Below are 17081 nucleotides of genomic sequence, written 5' to 3'. Positions count from 1 at the left end.
AAATTATTCTGAAGGCTATAATCTCAGAAGATACAGACTTACTTAAAGCAGTCTTCAATAGAATTTCTGCTTGCTAAGCTTGATACAGCAGAAAATCCATTTGCTTTAAAGTTTCACCAAAGCCTTTTGCAGTGTTACAATGCAAGACGAAATTGCTCAACTGTGGCTTTACTGAGCTATCTACACAAACCCAAAAAGTTTAGGAAAGAAGATTCAGGTTCAAGAACTTTTGATGTTCCAAGTAAGCAAGTTTTGAAAAAGCATGCTGAAGAGATTTATCACAGATTATTTGCAAAACATTCCGAAAGAGTCTTAGCGTTGAATGAAGAAACTGAAAATAAACGAATCTCAAGCTGTTCTTTTAGAAGAAAACAAAGACTCTTCTAGTTCCGATGTTGGAGATACACTCATGCGAGAGTATGATAGTGTAATAAAGAGATTAACTGAAGAGCCTTCAAAATATCCGAGTGAATTGGAAATCAGCAAAGAATTTAAAATTTTGGAGGCAACTAACAGTAGAAGTGAAAAGCTAGAGAAAGTTTATAGAGCACTGCTGACCATTAAACCAACAAGTGTCCAATCTGAGAGAGTGTTTTCGATCACTGGTCTCTTTAACACAAAAATAAGGTCAAGTCTATCAGGAAAATTTCTTAATATACTGTGTTTTTTAAAGGATCATTTTCAGAAAAAAGCTGAGCAATAAATAGTAAAGTAATTTCTCCAAGCTGTTTTTTTTTTCACATTAGTTTTATTTATTTATTATTATTATTATAGGGCTTATTATTATTTTTTTTGTTTACTATACGAGAAGATAGTTTTTATTCAAAGGATTTGAATACAATTTGTAATTTTGTATAATCTCCAGCAGGTTACTTTTTTGGAGCATTTTAATTATTTTTTTTTATTTTTTTTACTATAAGAGGTGATAGATTTTGTTTAAAAGATTTGATTACGATTTGTACAATCTACCCAAGATAAAATAAATACCTGTGTTATAAGCTTTTAATTATTTTCCCTAAGTCTGAGAAAATCGGTTTTAAAACCGGTTTTAAGAGTAAACTTCAGTTAAACTCAGTTTTGAAATTTCTCGGTTTTATGCAAGCCCTAATGCTAATGCATATAAAAATGAAAAGGGAAAAGTTAAAACAGAAGAGAAGCACATTTTAGAAGTATGGAGTAAATATTTTAACAAACTGCTGAATGAAAAAAACTGAAGATATCATTGAAAGCTGACAAACTGTTGATACTGAGTTAGAAAAGGTCAGGAAAAAGATCAAATATGGAAAGGAAGCAAACAGACGTTTTATGTGAAAATTACAGAAGTATTTCATTCTTTAGTCATGTAAAAGCCATGCAAGTATCTTAGAGAAGAGGGGTTAGAAATATTGTTGAATACAACTTTCAGGAAAAGCAGTCAAGTTTTAAGCCAAACAGGAGATAGTATGATCGAATATTTACACTAAGACAAATTACAGAAAAGTAATGGAAACATAATAAAAACCTGTATTTAGGATTTTACTGAGCTTAAAAAAAATAATAAATAAACAAAAAAGGCACCTTTAAGTGAAATAAAAAGTTTATATAAAAATAATAAAATGATCAAAGGAAATGGAGTATGGCTTAAACTGGGAATGAATCAAGGCTACCCGTACCACCACTTATCTTTAATTTTCAAGGATCATGTAATGAATGAATGAACAAAAATTAGACAAAGTTTAGTGTGGAAGAAGTAAAAACTGGATTATTATTACACACAGGTAGTACAGTGCTGTTAAATAGCAGCTTGGAACAGCTTTAAGAATCTGAATAAAACAGATAAAGGTTCCTCGGAGAATTTGGCATGAAAATTAGCTGCACAAAAACAAAAGTTATGAAATTAGAAAAGATAAAGAAAATTTATAGTGGAGTGCAGACTAAATATATCCAAAAATTGGAGCATGTTAATAATTTTGTGTATCTAGAAATGAACTTTTAATGAAGTTGGAAGATTAAACATGGGGGGGGGGGAGAATAAGTAAAGGACAAAATGTAAGAGGCTCATTAGAGAATTACATTTAGATCAAAACAGATATTAGCTGAAAGACAAAACCAACTGTTCAATAACAGTTTTTAAATCTATTTTAACCTATGGATCTAACAGCTGGGGAAGAAATAAAAGAAATAATCAAAAATTATAATCTTCAGATATCAGAGTTTTAAGAAAAATTAATGGAACAGATGGAAACAATGGCAAGCCCATATTACAGATGAAGAAATAAGGAAACTTTAGGTAAAAAACATCCAATCAAAGTTAAACAAAGCAAACTTTAGATGATATGGGCATGTAGAACAGACTGAAGAAGGGAGAGTAACTAACCAAATAATCAATGGGATAGCATTAGAGAAAAGAGTGCTTACTATCGCTAGTAATTAAGTTATAATAGGAAACCAGACAGCATTAAGAAAAATGGTGAATGAAAGTTAATACTAACCTGGTGATGATTTTCGCCCCTACTTTTTAAGGTTATTTTATAATTATCTTGATTAGTCCCCTATTTATGTTTTTATGTAATATGTTTCTCAATTTTTAAACAAAAAATTATTACATAAAAAAATTTTTATGTAATGTGTTTCTCAATGTCTGTGACCTTTTTTTGTTTATATTTTTTGTTACATTAACCATCTATAAAAATTTATCTTGTAGTTTTCTAGCTCTTTACACACTAAAGAATAACTACTGATATATATATATAAAAACTAAATTAAAATAGGATTTTTGCCAGTAGCATGGCAAACCAGTAGAGTGAAAATGAATTTATCTATAAATATGAATTTCTCTCTATTTAATTTTTGGATTAATTGGATTATATATATATATATATATGTATATATATATATATATATATATACAGGCTGGCCTCGATTAATGGGATTAATTTGCCCCATAAGCATCGCACAAAACGGAAATGTGTTAATCGAATATAATAATTAATAGGAAAAGAAAAATTATAATTGGTCCATGGCCTTCAGGGAAGGTTCATAAAGAATTTTAAAAATACCTTTTAAATAAACTTTTTAACTGTATACTATGTAAAAGATAATAAAAATAATTATAGAATTACATGTTTATTGCATAAAATACATAATGAAGAAACTAACTATTTGCTACGGAAATATTTGAACAGTTTTAGTTTCTTTTTCTTTTCTTCATACAATTTCCGATAGCCGACAAAAAGCTCTCTAGGCCCTGGAAAAATAACATGCTTCTTTCGATGTTAGGATCAACGTCCATTACGTTTTAAGATTCTCTGCAATATGAAAGATTTTGCCTAGTTCTTTTACCGTTATCCCCTTTGCGGTAACATTTTCAATTGGCTCATACTCTTTTTCTTCAGCTTATTTGTACGCATGCTGTTCCTCTATTTGAAGGAGATCGTTGTCACTAAGCTGTTGGTTGGTTGGTTTTTTTTTTTTTAGGAGCATTAGCAACTAAGGCCATATTGCTCCGGGATATGCAGTGGTCATTCCTTGACCTTTCCGCATCCTCCGTATTTGGTGGTGACGGGCTCGAACCCTGGTCTAATCAAGAAACGTGTGCTGCGCACTGCTGCTCCTTCCCACCTGGCTAAGGAGGCGCCTACTAAGCTGTTCTGAATGCGAATTCAGCGATTCTCGAATGTTAGCCGTATCCAAGCCTTTGAAACCAAGGTCATTAACAATATTAATTATGCCTTCGATAACTTTTTGAACTGCTTTTTTGAAGCCAGTAAAATTGTTTGCGAAATGGGGTAAAAGATGCTTCCAAACTGCTCTCATAATTGCTGGCTGTCACTTCTTCCCATGCTGCATGAATGTTTTCAATGGCCACTTGTATGTTATATTTTTTCCAAAATTCTGGTACAGAAATTGCATTGTCTCCTGTTGTAGCTTCAAGTGCCTGTGCAAATGTTCTACGGAGATAGTAAGCCTTGAAAGTTGCAATTGTCCCTTGCTCCATGGATTGCAATAACAAAGTCGTATTTGCCAGTAAAAAAACAAACTTTCACATTTTCATTTAAGTCACCAAGTGCAGAAGGATTTCCAGGTGCATTATCTAAAAGCAATAGAGCTTTAAAAGTAAGATTATTTTTCTGGCAATAGGCTTCAACTGTTGGACAGAAATGAGACATAAACCAGTCTTCAAATAGGGCTTTGGCTATCCATGCTTTTTTATTTGAATGCAAAATGACTGGAAGAGTTCGATGGCTGTATCCTTTTAAAGCCCTAGGATTCTGTGTACGGTATACAAGCATAGGCTTCAATTTAAAATCACCTTCAGCATTACTCCCTAATAAAAGCATTAGTGAATCTTTTGAGACTTTATACCCAGGCCTTCGTAGCCGAGTGGTCTGGAGCAGGAGTGCAGTAGCACACGCTCTTTGAATAGACCGGGGTTCACGCCCCTGACTGCTGAATACGGTCGATCTGCCAACCTGCACTGGACCAGCGTGGCAGATTATGGTCCATTTCCCTCAGCATGAATTGTTGAGGAGGCTTCCATCCTGCAGTGGGTTGATAATGGCTTCACTTTACCTTTACCCAGGTTGTGATGCTTCATTTGCAGCCAAATAAGTTTTAGTTGCCATCCATTTCCAAAATAGGCCTGTTTCGTCTACATTATTTATTTGCCGATCATTGTATTCACCATCCTGAATGATTTTTTGCAATTCTGCAGGAAATTTGGCTGCAGCATCTTCATCAGCACTAGCAGCTTCCCCTGTTGCTTTAACATTATGCAATCCTGCTCGATTTTTGAAAAGTTCAAACCACCCTGAACTAACAACGAACATTTCAGTCTTCCCTTGATATTTTGTTTCTTTGAACTTAGTAAAAATGTTAATAGCTTTGCTCTGAACATTTTCCTTAGATAATGGAATTCTTTTTTGATTACAATCTTCTATCCAAATTGATAAAAGTCTTTCGATTTCAATCATTACTGGAGCTGTTTCTAGTATTTTGTAAAACAAAAGAAGTTGATGAAACTTTACCTTTCTCTTTATATTTGTCCTTATGGCTCAAGCTAGACTCACTGTATCCTAGATCTCTTATGATTTTTGCATGGTTTGCACCACTTTCATGTTTTTTAATAACTTCAAGTTTTTCACTCTTTCTTTTATCCATAATTAACAGTGGTAGAAAATTTGAATTTTTAAATGTGTCTGCATGTGACTTTATTAGCAGGAGACAAACAAGTAACACGTCTACTTCCGATGGTTGATCGAACACGTTGAGGCAGGCAGCAGGTAAACACTTGTTTATTGGCCGTTTGATGCTTAGCACGCGAGTCAAATCTTTTTCAACTATCACATAAAAAAGGTCACGTTAACTGGAAATTTGCATTGTGTAAAGTAAAAAGTGGTACAATTTTTTCAAATCATGGTAACTAAAAAATGCATTAATGAAACTCGTTATGCGAGGCCTGGCTATATACGAATTTCTAATATTAGTAAAATAATAAGAGGAGTTTACCTCAATATAGTGTGTAGAACACTTCCGTATGATACCCTCCAGAAATTAAAACGGAAAAAACGAAAAAATTGACAACTTACCGGTAACATTAGAGTAAAATATAAATAATTAAATAATCAATTTAACACAATTCAAATCAATTTAAAACAATTAAAATTCAAATTAATGCAATTAAAAGAATCTAACGAATCTAACGAATATATTCGTTAGATTCGTTAGATAGGCCTGTTTCGATGTTAATTTGAATTTTAATTGTTTTAAACTGATTTGAATTGTGTTAAATTGATTATTTAATTATTTATATTTTACTCTAATGTACCGGTAAGTTGTCAATTTTTTCGTTTTTTCCATTTTAATTTCTGGAGGGTATCGTACGGAAGTGTTCTACGCACTATATTGAGGTAAACTCCTCTTATTATTTTACTAATATTATTATCAACGTAGAACATATTGAGTAGTACAGCTCTGATTCATACTATCTAACGAATTTCTAATATGTGGTAATACTTGATGAATTGATAAACCTGAAATATTTTTGCACTAATTCAGTTGTAGAAATGTTACTAAAGCCTAATTATTGAATAACTGAGTTTAAAAAAAAAAAAAAAAATTGCTGTTGTTGTTATTTGGTTTTTAGGAGCATTGGCAACTAAGGCCATATTGCTCTGGAGATATGCGGTGGTCATTCCCTGACCTTTCCGCATCCTCCGTATTTGGTGAGCACCGGCTCGAACCCTAGTCTAATCAAGAAGCGTGTGCTACACACTGCTGCTCCTGCCCACCTGCACCAAAAAGAAAAAAAAAAAAAAAAAAAAAAATTGTATTTAGAAATGAGCAGTAACAAAAATAACGAAACAATTATCAGTGCTAACAAAGAAAAAAAAATGAGAAAACATATGGGGATAAAAAAAAGGATTTAACTACTACTCCATTACAGAGGCTTTGATTAAAGAAATTGTGAAAACGGAATTATTTGAAATAATGTTAAGTAAATGCAAAACAGTCAGAAGTACTACAAGTCCTAGATGTTAGTTATAGTTTAATAAACAATAACTTCATCAAGCAAATCAGTGGGTGGCTTCATTAGAAAATAACTGACTTTTATTATTTTTTAAATGGTAACCTCAAGTAGGGTTATTGAAATCAACAATACTTTAATACCTCGAATAAACAAGCCATGTCGACTCAAGTCTGTGCTACAGACTGAATTTCACCATCATCACACTGTTCAATTTGTTACTAGGTTCCCCACACACACACCCATACGAATAAGGCGATACATTACCAGAAAGGGAAAAATGTTCAGAAAAAAAAAAAAACGGCCTGTTAAACTTGGAAGAAATTCATATAGTTGCCAAAGTTGTTAGAATGTTATGGAAAAGTGATCTAATATAACATATATATATATATATATATATATTTTTTTTTTTTTAAATTTTAAACACTGCAATATTCTACTGAATTTTACTGCATTTACCAATTATGTGGTTAGAAGGATTTTAAATAATATCTGTGTTGTATAGTGGCAGTAAAAACTAATAAAGCTTATTCAGAGTCTCTCGAGAATTGCTGAATACTACTAGAAGTTCAAATGATGCCATATGATTATGAGGATAATCCTTATCCTTGTTGTTGAGTTTAAGGTCCATAGGCTGCTAGGGCAATATTATGTCTTTCTAATGGTGAATATGAAATATTAACTTCATGTAATACCTGTTATATTTTATGGTATATTCCTATATGATTTAGGAAAGTAAATAGTTCTTTTTTATTAAGATCATTTCCCAGAGTTTGTAAAATTTATTGATGACTGTGTAATGTCAATTGATTAAAGGTGTTTAAGCAGATATTTTGAAAGTGGGGACAGTCCACGAACAAATGGCAAATGGTCAGTTGTACTTCACATGATGTACACTGGGGAGCACTATCATTAGTTAATAGATACAGGTCAGTGAGGTGATGCGCAATCCTTAGCCTTCCTAAAATTGTTTCTTCTCGTCTGCTTTTCAGGAAGCTGGAATGAGCCACAGCTTTGGTTCCTTGTCCTTAGCCAACTTCATGTTTTTGATAACCATCAATATTCCACTTTAGTCAGCAAAATCAATAGGCAGTCAAAGGGTTATTTGCTAGCTCTTCTCTTGCTCTCTCTCTCTCTCTCTCCACGTACCTTTCACCCACATTATTTGTGTTACTGACTTCTGAAAGTAAGCATTACTGTTCTTAGACACTCAGTTTTTCAACATGAAGAGGTGGTGTGAAACACAAGCAATACATTTACTCCTGACTTTTGCTCGGGTAGAACCAACATCAAACTCTACAACAAACTGCTTGAACTTTTCCTTGATCTTACAAATATCAAAAACTGTTGGTTCCCCGACATCCCCATACTCCTCATACACACTATCCATCAAAACATCAGACTCCAACTTCTCGATTAACTTCAGTTTATTAGGAATGGTCAGATTTACAGACTGACTTTCTTTTCTCACTACCCTTATTAGATGCCATTATAAAAAGGGAAAAATAGCATACAAAGTTGTGAACTACAGCACCTGATAAAAACTCAGAAAAGTATATAACTCCTAAAACTTTACACAGAATTTCTTGTTGGCAATGCTGAATGTATTATTACAAGCATTATAAGCTAAATTACAAGAGCAAAATTTCTCATGCCATGCATGAGATTTGCTTATAAATTGGACTCTTTCCCCATATATAAATTTGGACTTGTTTATAGTTTATTCATAACAGCTGCAACTGTAAACACAACTCGGGTAAAGTTTTTCAACGTGCTACTTCAATAGCCAGAAAGAGAAAAAAAATGCTTCACAAAGTATTTTGGATTTACTATCTGATTTTCTTAAACTATATTGATATGTGAAAGAAAGGTTAGCCATCTCATTAATGCAAATTAAATTTTCTTTATTGTGAAAATATTTTAACTGATAGTAAATAATATCAGACTTAGGCAGTCACATCACCAATTCCTGTACAGCTTGGTTTGGTGGATGGTACCCGTTATTTCTGATGTCTATTAAATTGAGGTCCATTAAATCAAGAGTTTACTGTATTATTAAAATCATTCAAGGAGAATCAAGAAAACCGTTCAAAGGAGAAGCAGATGTTCAAGGATGAATGTCTGATGATTCTCCTTTTTGGGCATAATATAATACAGTACAACACATGAATGACAAGACAACTAGGTAGAATCCATGAGAGCAACACAAATATTTAATTAGAATGTTTTTATTTTCATTTAACAATGATCATATAAAAAAATTATTCGCTTACGTTCTTGTTCAAAAGTTTTCTGTTTTTCAGACTTTTCAAAGTTACTTTGAATTGATTAAACCATTTTTTCAGTAATATATCAAATCTTTCAAGTTTAGTCTCAGCAGTGTTCCTTCCCCAATATATTACAACTCTGATTCTTTTTTTTTTTTTTTTTTGATTTGGTAGTTGTTGGCGCATCGGCTTCTGTGGCCATATTGCACCTCCCAAGGTTTTTGCAGTACTTTGATCCAAGCCCGAGGCGGGAATCGAACCCGCGACCTTTGGGTTGCCGGGCAGGTAGTTTACCCACTCGGCTAACTCTGATTCCTTTGAAGGTTAACTGATAGAGTAGTACTGATGTGATTATTCACTAGATGAATAACTCCTAAAATGTTATAAGGCTCAGGCCAGTATATTTTAAAGATGAACATTCAAAATGTAGAGATTTAAATATTGTTATAATTTCCAAGTAAGTAGGTGTAATTTCTATCAGACCAAAAATGAAATAAGTCATATATGACAAATATCTTACCACTTTCTTAAAAGACTTTCTTTAAAGTGTTTAGCAGACTTTTTTTAGGAATTGAAAAATTGAACTAAAACTGGTATTGGAGGAAAGGAACTTGGATATTACGACACAGTCAGATATGAAGTTCTCCAAGCATTGTAGACTGGTTGCAAGGAGGGCTCATGGTGTCCTATCGATGATTTATTGAACAATCACTAATAGAGTTAAGGACGTCATAATTCCATTATATAAGGTTATTGTTAGACCACACAGAGAATACTGTGTTCAAGTATGGAGACTGCACCTAAAGAAAGACATTGTTCTTCTTGAAAGGTCCAAATACGAGTAATTTGCCTGGCGAGATTGGCAAAAGGGCGTCCATATGAGGAAAGACTTCGAATATGTGGGTTGCAGAGCTTGGAAACTAGGCACTTTAGAGGAGACTTGATTGAGGTGTTTAAAGCTCTGAGAGGCATAAGCAAAATGAATAAGGATGAAATTTTCCTGGTTATAAATGATTCTAGAACTAGGGGCCATAATTTCAAGTTATGGTGGGAGTTGTTTAGACTGGATTGTAGGAGGTTTTATTTTAGCCAGTGAGTTATAAATTACTTGAATAAGTTACCTACATGGGTGGTAGAGGCTGACAGTCTGGGGAAATTCAAAGGTCAGCTGGATAATTACCTAAGGGAGGGGGGGAAATGCATAGGTTGTCCATTTCCTTTTTTCTCATTAATTTTTATTATCATTATTATTTTTTTAATTTTCTTAGTATTATTATTTTGTTTTCATTATTATTATTTTATGTATTTTTTGCTATTTTTTTCTTATTATTATTTTATTTTTATTTTTTTTTGGGCTGGTGCAGCATAAGCCATAAGGCACCATGTGGCCATTACTAATACTAATACAGTCGATTCCAGTTATTTGGAACACATCAGAACTGGTGCATTTTGGCCCGATTAAGCGAAGCTTCACGTAAATAGTTAAAAATACAGCTTTATGACTGATTTTCTATATAATCAAATCACATCATGATGGACTCACCATAGTAAAGTACCGTTCACTATACCACAGAGTAGTAAGATATTATTACTCTGTGCACCATACGATATGTAGTACGTGCTGGTCATTGTGATCACGTTTGTGAATTGAATTTTAATTCTATTAAAAAACAGCGATTCTAATAAGCGAAAATAGGAGGAATATTATTCACAGGTTATAAAAGTAAAGATATAAAACACAGATTTACACTTTATTACCTTACCAATTGAAAAATTAAATTATGTGTGAAAATCGGAAGAATATTTTCCACAGGTTAGCAAGCAAAATAAAAATAAATTTATGCTAATGTGCATAGCTTAAATACATACTGTAATATTTAAATACTAACTAGTTGATATTTCTGTTCACAAACATTTGTGGGTGGGGATTAAAATTTAAAACAGTAAAAAAAATACGCAATCAATAACAAAACATGGCACAAACAAATTGCAAGCAACACGATAAGCACGAGTGAGAACGGAGTAACAATGAAACAAAGGGTTGCTATAAAAACATAGTGAATGGAACAAAGGGCTGCTCTAACAACATAGTGAATGGAACAAAGGGCTGCTCTTACGAAGAAAGGCTTCAGTTTTGCAGATTAGTGTTTGGAGACTAGGCACCTGCGAGGTGATCTGATTGGGGTGTATAAAGCCTTGAATGGTTTGAACATGCTCAATGCTGATGGGATTCTTCCTCTTGGTCAGAATAATCACCTGGGAGGGCATGAATTCAAATTGAGGAAAGACAGCTGTAGGATAGATGTGCGGAAGTTTGCCTTTAGCCAACGGGTAGTTGATTGGTGGAACTAACTTCCATCTTTTGTTGTGGAAGTTGATAGCTTAAATAAATTTAAGGCTGAGCTGAACAGATATTTGGAATGAACGGAGGAGTGAAATCAGAGCGTTTTTTTTTTTTTTTTGGCTGATGCTGCATAAGCTTGCTTTCTTGCATTGTATGCCTCTACTAATGCTAATGCTAAAGAAGCATTGCAGGATCATCTAGCCAAGACTGCAGTAATAGTTAAGACATAGCATGGGTTTGTTAAAGGCAGGTCTTGTATGATCAATTTGATTGGATATTATGATGTGGTCACAAAGGAATGAATACCAAAAATAATTTTGATATCATATATATTTCAGGAAAGCTTTTGATTCTGTTGCACATGGAAGACTGCTGTACACATTGGAGAGATATGGCATTAAGGGTAAGTTGCTACAATGGATAAAGAGATGGTTGAGTGGGAGAAGACAATGATAATCAATGGACACTGCTCTTCATGGACAAATGTTATTAGTGGAGTTCCCCAGGATTCGGTGTTGGGCCCATTGTTGTTTTGTTTATTTATCAATGATGTTGATGACTCCAACTGGATCTAGATAAGTTGGGCAAATGGGCTGAGAAGTAGCAACTGAAGTTTAACATTGACAAATGCAAAGTACTGCATATGGGTAGCAATAACCAAAGAGAAATGTACCAATTGTGTGGTACTACATTCAGAGAAGGGGAAAGTGAAAAAGACCTGGGGGTAATTGTGCAGTTGAATATGAAATTCGATGAGCAGTGCAGATGGGCCAGGGCAGGTCATGGAGTCTTGTCAATGATATATAGGAATTTTGCTAGCAGGGACAGGGAGGTGATTATCCCATTAAACAAGGCAATGGTCAGGCCACACCTAGAGTATTGTGTACAGGTCTAGAGGCCTCATTTTAGGAAGGATGTTGTGTTGCTAGAACGATTACAAAGAAGGGCAACAAGATAGGTGAGGGGAACAAAGGGTTGCTCTTGTGAAGAAAGGCTTAAGTTCTGAAAATTGCAGCAGCAAGTACTACATACCATATGCACAGTATGCCTCTACTAATGCTAACAAGTTACGAAGCATAAAAATTAGGAATGAAGAGAAGATTCTGAAAATTTATTTTTTTTATATGATTGAAGAATTCATGGAAGTGTAAACACATTTCACCATAATAACCCACAGAAATCCAGCTGTTGGTGTTATCATAAATTCAATAAGATCGAGTTTACTATCCGTTTATAATAGATTGCAGTTACAGAAAAGCCCAATAAACAGGGGGCTGCTAATTGTTTTTTTTTTTTTGTTTTACGGTTGTAACCTCCAGAAATATGACTGAACCACATAGTATGGTCGGAGACAATCGTAGGGTAATCTCAAGTGCTGCGGTCTCCTGCCCCGATTAAACGGCATGTTGTCCCAATTAAGCGAAGTATACCCTGGCTATTTTCTTGACTGGGTTCTGTTCTTAAAGATTTGTCCCAAATAAACGGCTGCCCTGATAAACCGGTGGCCCAAATAACCGGAATCCACTGTACTAATTAAATCTGAAATCTAAACATGCTTCTTTTTTTTTTTTTTGTCCTTTGGACCTTTGAAAAGTAAGGTGGTGGTATGACCACAATGTGAAATAATGATCACTTTACTAATCTGCAAAAATGAAAGTTTTGCTGATTTACACTTGATTGATCTCTGAGCCAATCATTTACCAATATCTTACTACTAACAGTAACTAGGTAATATCCATGCAGTGCAACAAAAATATTTAATTAGAATATTTTTATTTTCATTTCATTTTTCATTGAACATAATCATATAAAAAAATTATTTGCTTACGTTCTTGTTCAAACAGTTCCCTCACCCCTGGCAAGTCTTTGGCTGCACCAAAATACCTTAAAAATTGAAAAAGAAAGTTTTATAATGAACAAAACATGGCAAAATATATTTTATAGAAATACAAAGAAGGGTCAGCTAGAGGCTACTGGAAACAAGGGAATTGCTGTATTACTATTTCCTTTTTACTATTCTAAGCCTGAGAAAATAGGCAAGTCTTTATTGAGGTTATACTTCTCTCTTACAGTAATAAACTTTTAATCACTCACTCACTCACTCACACACACACACACACACACACACACACACACACACACACACACACACACACACACACACACACACACACACACACAAAGTTGGGTATTTGTAGGCAGCAAAAAAAAAGAGGAAGCTTTTGAGCAAAAATGAAGTGTTTTTCACAAAATACAGGAAGAAAACAAGAGAATTTTTTGGACAGAACAGGAGGTTATTTAAAAGTCCACAGTGCACTAGAAATTAAATTTAACTGGCAAAATACACATTTCATATTAAAATACAGACATCAGCTTATTTAATATTTTTCTGCCTATTTGGATAATCTGTTAGATATCAACTGATTATGACTGCTTCAAGAAAGATATTGTAGAAGAAATCTGCACCTCTTCAGAAATGCTGTCAAAGTTTTGTTTATTATTATTATTGTTACTACTATCAATTTATTAATTCAATAGGATTCACCCATAAACAGCCACAGCCTAGCAGGATGTTTATAACAATGGCAGTGCTGTTCAGAATTGGCTGTCAAGAAAATTTCCAAAATTGCGACAAAAGGTGAAGATCTGAATTCAGTCTGTCCATCCCCTGGTTGAATATGCTGTGACAGTCTCGGTATGAGGATTTATTAAAATGCCAAGAATAACTTGGTATAACTTGCCATATTTCATGATTCCATGTGCATTTTTCAGTTTCTAATCTAAAGACCACTATATATCAATTTTTATTTCTTCCACAGTAGCATCTAGTAGGCTTTCACATTGATTTTGATGAAATGACCAGCAAAAATCTATTTCTTTACCTTGAATGGTATATTGAAAGGTACTGAAATTTCCTCCAGCTTTTTTTTTTTTTTTTTTTTGCAAAACTTCATTTCAATCTGGTTCAAAAAACTTGTTCTCTGAATAGAATTTAATATGGGGTGAACTGCATTTCAAAAGACAATTATATTTAAGTTAAATTTAAATATTTAAGAGGTAAGGAATTTAAAAAATGCCTGTTTTTTTAATATTAGATTAGTAACACAGAGTAAACAGAGGTCATCAGGCTATAATTAATGTCAATATTTAACTTAATGTTTGCAATAAACCAGCTGGGAATTTATAACTGTGTAAGGAAACATGCCTTGGTCTTAATAATTTGCAACAGAAAATCAGATGGCTGCCAAACAGAATGCAATTTACCAAATTCATTCATAATTATACAACATGTATGTGCTAACAGTCTTAAATGTTGAAGTTGTAGCACTTCATGGAACCATATGAGCATACAAATCTTCTTGACAACACTTGTAAATTTCACTAACTTTTTCCCATATGTATTAGTATCAGTAGTGGCAAATGATGCATGGAAACAAGCTTATAAAAGATCAGCCAAAAAAAAACACTACCTACCTCATTTGTTAGGGTGCCATCCACATTTAATATACTCAATCCATTTAAGGCCTTGAGACACACCAATCAGGCCTCCATGTTGCTGCTAGTTTTCAGATGTTGCAATTTGCAGAACTGAAATCTTTCCTGGTAACAGCAGTCTTTTGTTTCCTTCACTAATCTCATTGCTCTTCTCTGCATCCATTCCAATAGATCCACATCCTAACTAAAATGAAGCTTCCAGACCTGTATACAGTACTCAAGACAAAGACTAAACATTAACTTATACATTGGGATACGACTTAATCACCTCCTTATCCTTGCTGGCAAAATTCCTGTATATCATTGACAGCAACCAAAGGGATGTCCTGGCAGCCTGTGTGCACTGCTCAGAGAAATTCATATCTGACCACACGATTACCCCCCAGGTGTTTTTCATTCTCCGCTACACACTAAGTGCTACCATACAGTTATGTTAATCTAAGATTACTACTACCCATATTAAGTACCTTGCATCTTTGAATGCTAAACTTCAATTGCCACTTCTCAGCCTGTCTGCCTAATTTTTCTAGATCTTGTTGCTGTACCATACCCTCATGCCATGAAATGCCCCGCCGACATTCTCATCAGTTCATCTGACATCCATTTGGGTCTAAGCTTTGAACAGTATCTCTTAGTTGAGATAAAAAGCCTAGTAGCTTACAATTACATCCCTGAATATTTCCTTATTTAGAATTTTCTTTCTGAGAATTTACTGTCCGAGACCACTGTAGTCACCTTTAAGAAAGCAAAAGCCCTGTCCTTTACCCTTAACAGTAGTGACATCTCTAATTAAATCCCACACCCTGTGATCACTGCTATCAAGCGGGTCTTTCATCTGCAGATCCTTAATACATGAAAAGTTACAGCTGATAATCAGTTCAAGAGTATTACTTTCTCTTGTTGTTTCTCTAATATGCTGGTGTAGAAAACAGTAATCTAATAAATCTACAAACACTTGCCAGTGTGACCAACCCACAAGTTCCAGTCAATATTCCTACATTATAAGATTTTCGAATTTACTGGCCCACTCTATATGTCTGTACAGTTGTTCACTATACAGTTGTACAGTCAATTACACCTATAACTCATTCCTACTCTCATTTTTGTTTTGCCAATGCTTATGTCACACCAAACTGATTCAATATTGCACTGGCTACCCATATCAAATGAATGCACTTCTTAACTAAGAGTATAATGTCCTCTCCATATTCAAATTCTGCATCCCTTACATCTGAGTTACCTGATGTATGTTATCCCCACAATGCCTGCATTTTATGACTTGACCATCACTTCATATTAATCACATTTATTTACTTTGCTCCTGTCATTAATGTACATGAAAGTATAAACATCTAAGAGTAAATACACCTGTTTTTACTCTTAGACCCTAATACAGCCCATGCTGCTTGTTCCATGAGGAGCCCAAGCAGGCCTTGAAATCCCCAGCACCCTGCTTTCCAGGCTGCTGCATGTTCCAATAGATGCAGTGCAAAAAGCACTTATTTATTAATCTGTGTATCTACCAGGCTAGCAGTTTCCAATCCAGAAGAAAATATTCTTGCACCCCCTTCTATTTGAGAGTATCCCATCCCTGTAAAAGCAGTCTCTCCTGTGAACAAGCACACATCATTCTGAGAAAAATTCTACCCCCATGAGTCCTGCACAGACTTTCCAGGGCCAAAGAGATTGACAAGGTTCTCATCATGTATTCCTTCCTATCATGTCTGGCAGCAGACACTTTCAATTTCTTTCAATTTATGGATTAGGTAGACTAATCCATATTGCTCCGGGGATATGCGGTGGTCATTCCCTGACCTTTCCGCATCCTCCGTATTTGGTGGTCACAGGCTCGAACCCCGGTCTAATCAAGAAGCGTGTGTAACACACTGCTCCTCCTGCCCACGGAGGCGCCATGTATGTGGTAAAACTTTCAACCAACTAAGCGGATTACTATGAGGTGAGTGCTGAAAATTAAGCTAAGCTATATTTACGATCTAGTCATTACATCACAGCACATAAGGACTCCTTAAAATATCAGTTGTTTTGCTTATTTAATGAATAACTATTGCCAGTTTCTAAATTGTATTTATGAACAAAGAAATAAGTCTTTAAACTTATTTATTAATAACCACAAAAATATTTTAACTTACTTATATCCCCTATCTCCAGGTGCTTCTTTACCTTCATGATCCAACATTTTTGGACCAACTTTCTATAAATATAGTACAACATTAAGACATGATAGCAAAATCACTTACAAATATATATAGAACAGAGTGACTAGGAAAAATTAAGAGGCCAACAGAATTTGGAGGTGTTTTATATGAAATCTATACAAGGTACTAGTGTAGATATTCAAAAATGGCCATACCAGAATCACACACAATTTGAAATTTATTGAAAAACTAAACATGCCCACTTATATAGAAGTGGGGGTATATACCAACAATCTGCAAAGATCCTCAACTAC

General features: G+C 34.2%; 1 protein-coding gene across 2 annotated transcripts in view; it reads right to left on the bottom strand.

Moving 5' to 3' along the window:
- Positions 1-17081, bottom strand: part of LOC150086881 (pre-mRNA-splicing factor ISY1 homolog) — a 235017-nt gene that overhangs the window by 97766 nt on the left and 120170 nt on the right. For both annotated transcript variants that reach the window (XM_090371648.1, XM_090371649.1), the window contains exons 5-6: positions 16762-16823; positions 12945-13000 (exon numbers count right to left, since the gene is read on the bottom strand). In XM_090371648.1, coding sequence (XP_090227774.1) covers positions 12945-13000; positions 16762-16823 — 118 coding nt within the window. The remainder of the gene's footprint in view (positions 1-12944; positions 13001-16761; positions 16824-17081) is intronic.

The sequence above is a fragment of the Mastigoproctus giganteus genome, chromosome 4 (assembly GCF_048544385.1).
Source record: "Mastigoproctus giganteus isolate SK-2022 chromosome 4, ASM4854438v1, whole genome shotgun sequence".
NCBI classification, from domain to species: domain Eukaryota; kingdom Metazoa; phylum Arthropoda; class Arachnida; order Uropygi; family Thelyphonidae; genus Mastigoproctus; species Mastigoproctus giganteus.
This window is presented reverse-complemented; position numbering and strand designations above follow the sequence as displayed.